This window comes from Ichthyophthirius multifiliis, assembly GCF_000220395.1.
Source record: "Ichthyophthirius multifiliis unplaced genomic scaffold scaff_1120509251401, whole genome shotgun sequence".
NCBI lineage: Eukaryota > Ciliophora > Oligohymenophorea > Hymenostomatida > Ichthyophthirius > Ichthyophthirius multifiliis.
The window spans coordinates 34,049-39,686 of NW_004085909.1; the positions used below are offsets into that span (position 1 = coordinate 34,049).

The following is a 5,638-nucleotide window of genomic DNA, read 5'->3' on the forward strand; positions in this document are numbered from 1 at the left end:
TGAGCATGTTTTAAATGGAGGTTTATCCAATCAAGTTCAACTGTTAGTTAATATTAAGGATCTTCGATTTTTTATATGTCATTATTTACCAATTTAAAATCTGCTGTAATATCAATTATTGTATTTATGCTTCCCTAACCAATATGTTTCAAGTTTTAATTTATTAATTTATCCATTGTGGAAAAAACTATATATTTTTAAGCTTTCTAAAGCCAAATAGTTTCTTCAGAATTTTAATAAACGCGTAAGTTTTGTAAATTTAATAATTTATAAATTGCTTAGTTTTAAGTTTCTTCTTTTGTTCGATCAATAAATGTTATTTTCCAATTATTATCAGTTGTATTTGCTTGAATTTCTTTTAAAGTGATACCAAAAGAGTATTTTTTTTCTATATCTTCCCATCTTATATGCACATTCTTTAATGATAATTAAATATTATCGATTATTTTCATTGTCATTTTATCAAAATATCCCTATTCTTCTTAATCTTTTTTTTAAGAAAACCTATTTAGGCATTATTTTGCGTAATAATTTATATTTTCTAGTTTTTTTTCGAATGTTAATTTATCGTGAAAATTCCATTCGGATTCCTTTTTAGGACCAATAATTAAATATATATTTTGTAAATTTATTGGAACTGGATTTGAGCTTAACTTTGACCAAGGAATATTTAATGATAAACATCCTATATTACTAAATAATATTTATATTGGCAAATCTAACATATCCATTATTTCTGGCTTTAAACTCACATTTTCGATTTTCACATCACCTTTAAAAACTCCAAGGTGAAGATTTTTTTTATCTAGACCGCTTATGTATTTTCCGAAATATGATGCTATTATTTTTTCGAGTATTTTTTCAAACATATTTTTTAATATTATCTTAATTTATATAATTTTATTTTATTTTGAAATTAATAATAAGTGTATACATTAAATAAATGTATAATTTATTTTTTGTATTTTTAATAAAATTATATTGGTTTTTTAGATAAGATATTACATATAAAATATACATTAAAAAAATGAATTTAATTAAAAATATATTATTTCAATTTTATAATAATTATTTTTTATTTTTATTAACTTAATCTTATTTATAAATTTTATTTTATTTAAATATTTCTTTGTGATATATTTCGCTCAAATATATAAGATATTATTTCTTTTCAATAAAATTAAGATTTTAAATTAAATTATAGTATTAGAAATCATATATTTATAATAAAAAATAAATCAAATTAAATAAAAAAGTTAATTTTAAATCATAAATGGTTATAAAATAAAATTTTATAAATTTTCCAATAAAAATGTTATACTATAAATTATTATATTTACAAATTAAAACTTCTATAATTTTTATCCATAATATAACGATAATATAACGGGTATTTATTTGCTTAATTACCAGTCGAATTATATATACTTAAAAAAGCATTTTATTTAAATTTACTTAAGTAATATTATTTAATACTTTACTTATTATTAAGTAATTGTTTAGTTAATAATTAAAATTTTTATATTAGTCAAAATGTAAATCAACCTAATTGTTGGACATATTTTTGTAAAAATTTTACATATAGAAAAAATAGTATTTAGTAAACACCTATAATCGTAAATGAAATTAAAATTTATAAATTAATTAAATTGATATCAATAAATTTTTATATATCATTCTAAAATAAATTTATTTCAGGTTGAATTTCTTTAAAAAAAATATATGAATAAATATAATTGCTATTGATATAATAAATTATATTTTTGTTAAATAAAAATAATTTGAGCAATTTTTAAAATAAAAAATATATATTAATTAACCTTTACTTTAAAATTTTTATTTTAAAAAATATATTTTATTATTTATTTTTCTTCTTAATCATATTCTGTATCATTAATTTAAGTACTTATAAAGCGATTATATTTTAAAACAGATATAAGAGCCAATTTTTTAAAAATTTTCATTCATTTAAAAATCTGTTTATAAATCTAAACTTTAAATTTATTTATCTTAATTATTTTTTTAATTTTTATTTTTTCCTATTATTTTTTATTATTATTTTTTTCTTATTTTTAAAGTCTAATATCTTTCTTTTTAACAGAGTTATAAGTTATATTTTATTATTAAATTTACATTTTTTTTTTTAATATTAATTTCTTTGATTTATTTAAATATATTCATCTGCATTTATAATAATAATATTTTCATTAAAAAAAAAAACATAGTTTTTGAATTATAATTCAAATTGATTAAATTATTTCTAAATATTTAAAATCATGTAAATATTGATAATTTGTTATAATTAATTTAATACTAAATCAATTATTTATTTATTTTTTTAAAAATAATGATAATATTCCAAAAAAAAAAATATATTTTGATTATATATATATATATATATATATATATATATATATATTTATTATTTTTTCTCTACTACAATCTTTTGTATATTTCAATTCATTAAGTATTTTTAATATTAATTTTTAATAATTTTGCTAATTATTATCTTTACAAGTTAACTTCTTCAAAATCTACCCTTGTATCTTCATCCAAATTAGAATATTTTTCTTCAGACAGATTGAACATTTTTTTAGCTTCATTATAATTATCTTCACCTTTTTAAGTTAGGATAATACAAAAATTTAAATAAGTTAAATAATCTCTTTTTATTTATATATTAATATAATAAATTATAAATATCTGTTTAGTATAAAATATATTATTTACTTATCCAATTCCAAAGCTTTTCTCATTGCCTAACAAGCATTAGGAAAATCATCCAATTTATTTAAGCATATTCCTAAATTCATATAATTAGCAGCAAAATTTTATTACAAATTTATAGAAACACTAAAAAAATAATAAGCAGTTGCATATCTACAGAAGTAAAGAAAATATGTATTTTTATAAAAATATAAAAAATATATTTAATAATTTTTTTATTACTATTATGTTGCCATATAAACAATTCCTAAATTGTGACAACAAATCCATTCAAAAGGATTTAAATAAAAAGATTTCTTTAAGCATGCTATAGCAGCAATATATTATTGTTTTCCATAAAAGCACATTCCCAAGTTATTCCATAATTATGATGAATTTGAATTTTATTAGGCCATTGTTCTATATTTATTTATTGCTGCATCATATTCTGATCTATCCTAATAAAATAAACGAAAAATATATATATATATCTTAATTAAATTTATAATATTATATATTATTTATATAAATATAATTAAAAATATTTTATTTTTACTTGCATAATAGACCCAACAGCTAAAATAGCTTTTTAATCTTTATTATCTAATGCTAAAGCACTTCCTAGATTTTAAAAAGCCTCCATATTATTTCCTGCTCTTAATTACATAATTCCTAATATTGTAAGAATTTCTGAACTTTCATGAGATTATCTATAATATTTTTATTATTATTATGTTTAAAATTTTAAAATATCATATATATATATATATATATATATATATATATATATATATATATATATATAATAATAATAAGAAATACTCTATTGCTTCTTCATATGTTTTTATAGCATTATTTTATTAATCCATTAAACAATATAATTTTCCAATTTATGTGTAACTATTTTTTTCATTTAAAAAATAAAAAAAATTAAAACAAGTTTTTTTATTTTTTTCGATTTTCTATATATCTAAATAAAATTAAAATAAATATCTTACATAGATTAATTTTTTGAAATTTTGTTTGCTTTTTTAAATTATTCTAATGCAGTTTGATAATCTTTAGTATTTATATAACATAAACCTTAAGTATAATATAATTCCCAATCATTTGGATTTAATTAAATAGCCTAGTTTGCTACTTCAATACTAGCTTTATATTTTCCAGTTAAAAACCTTTTATTTTATTAAATGTATTTTTATAAATAAAAATAATTTAATTCAACATAGATCTGCATATTTCTTTTAAAACTTCATAGTTTTTATCGTTATACTCGTGTAAATATTTTAATTCGTTTAATGATTCATTTAATTCTCCTCTAATACGAAGTATTAGTGCTTTTTTTTAATAAAAATCTTTCTTCTAGGAATAATTGACTTTTTTACCCTTTAAAAAATTTGCAAATTCATGATATCCTGGATCTAATATATTTAACTATTCAATAATATTCATACACTAACCAAATTCCTTTTAATTTTATTTTTAAATTAAATTTTTAGATGAAATATATTTAAAAGATAAGAAAAATAATTAATAATGTTAGACTATTATTTTATTTTATTTTTTCTACTTTGCGAACAAAATATTAATATAGTATTTGATTTTGCTTTTATCTGTTATTTGATTATTTTTTGACTGCTTTTTATTATATGTCGCCTTAATTATTTTATTTTTGATCCATGAAATTTTATATATTGAAATATATTTATATTTAATATTAAATAATAATATTTTTTGAAAAATATTTAAAATTTTGAAAAAATAAATAATATAATTATATATGTATTAACTATAAATTATAATTGTAGATATATGTGCTTTATTTAAGTATTCTCTTTAAATTATATAAATTCGAACTAAAACAAATTAATAAAATTAAATTATTAGATTAATGATAAATATAAAATACATAATTAGGGGTACATTTTATTAAATATATCAGATTTTATAAATTGTTTCTTAATTATATATATATATTTGGAGATTGTTTTAATTATAAAATAAATAAAATCCAAATGCTAAATATAAAGAAAATATATAAAAATAAAATAAAATTGAAAAAAAAAAATGGATTAAAAAGAACCTACTGAAACATAGCCTAAACAATAACCTTAATAATAATAAAAAAAAGAAGCAAAATAAGTAGCTGCAACAGTAGATGATTTTTCTAAAATTGATATTAGAGTAGGAAAAATAATAGAATGTTGGAAGGCAAATAAAATAAATATATATATATATATATTAATTATATCTTTAATAAAAAAAAATATATATAGCACCCAGAAAGTGAAAATTTATACTGTGAAAAAATTGATATTGGAACTGAAGTAAGATTAATCGCTTCTGGATTATAGAAATTCGTATCTATTGAAAATATGTCTGGGTTAGTTTTAGTTATGGTTAATTTGAAACCTAGAAAATTAGCAGGTTCTAAAAATAATATTTAAAAATATTAATTATATATTTATAGGATTTGAATCTAATGGGATGGTTCTATGTGCCTCTAATGCTGACAATACAAGTGTTGAAATTTTAAGGCCTCATGCAGGTATATATTTTAATTTTTGTATATTTTATGTATTTTTTTATATAAAGATTCTTAAATTGGTGAAAGAGTATTTTTAGAAGGCCATGAAAATTTATTTGTTTAAGATTTATAACCTGTTTTAAATCCTAAAAAGAAAATATTAGAAACATGTTCACTTGATTTAAAAACTGATGCGGAATCAAATGCAACTTTTTAGGGTAACTTTTTTTTTTTATATTATTGAATCTATTATAAAATTAATATTTTGTTTTATTTTTGTATAATTAATTTTCAATATATTTGGTTTTTTATTTTATTTGTTTTTTGTAATATAAAGGATATAAATGGTTAACTAAGGCAGGATGTATTAAGGCTTAGTTATTATCTAATGCTTAGATTTCTTGA

At 17.1% G+C, this 5,638-nt stretch overlaps 1 protein-coding gene across 1 annotated transcript, besides 4 other annotated features; it reads left to right on the top strand. All coding sequences in view use genetic code 6, as the record gives it.

The window, feature by feature from the left end:
- The first annotated feature begins 2,008 nt into the window (after positions 1-2,008).
- Positions 2,009-2,071: a microsatellite.
- Positions 2,011-2,076: a microsatellite.
- Positions 2,077-2,382: 306 nt separating this feature from the next.
- Positions 2,383-2,419: a microsatellite.
- Positions 2,420-3,455: 1,036 nt separating this feature from the next.
- Positions 3,456-3,511: a microsatellite.
- A 1,682-nt stretch (positions 3,512-5,193) lies between these two features.
- Positions 5,194-5,638, top strand: IMG5_196840 (tRNA binding domain protein; the record flags this gene model as incomplete). Its single annotated transcript, XM_004024209.1, has 3 exons — positions 5,194-5,254; positions 5,302-5,451; positions 5,571-5,638. 3 exons carry the CDS (start codon positions 5,194-5,196, stop codon positions 5,636-5,638), a joined length of 279 nt encoding a protein of 92 aa, XP_004024258.1.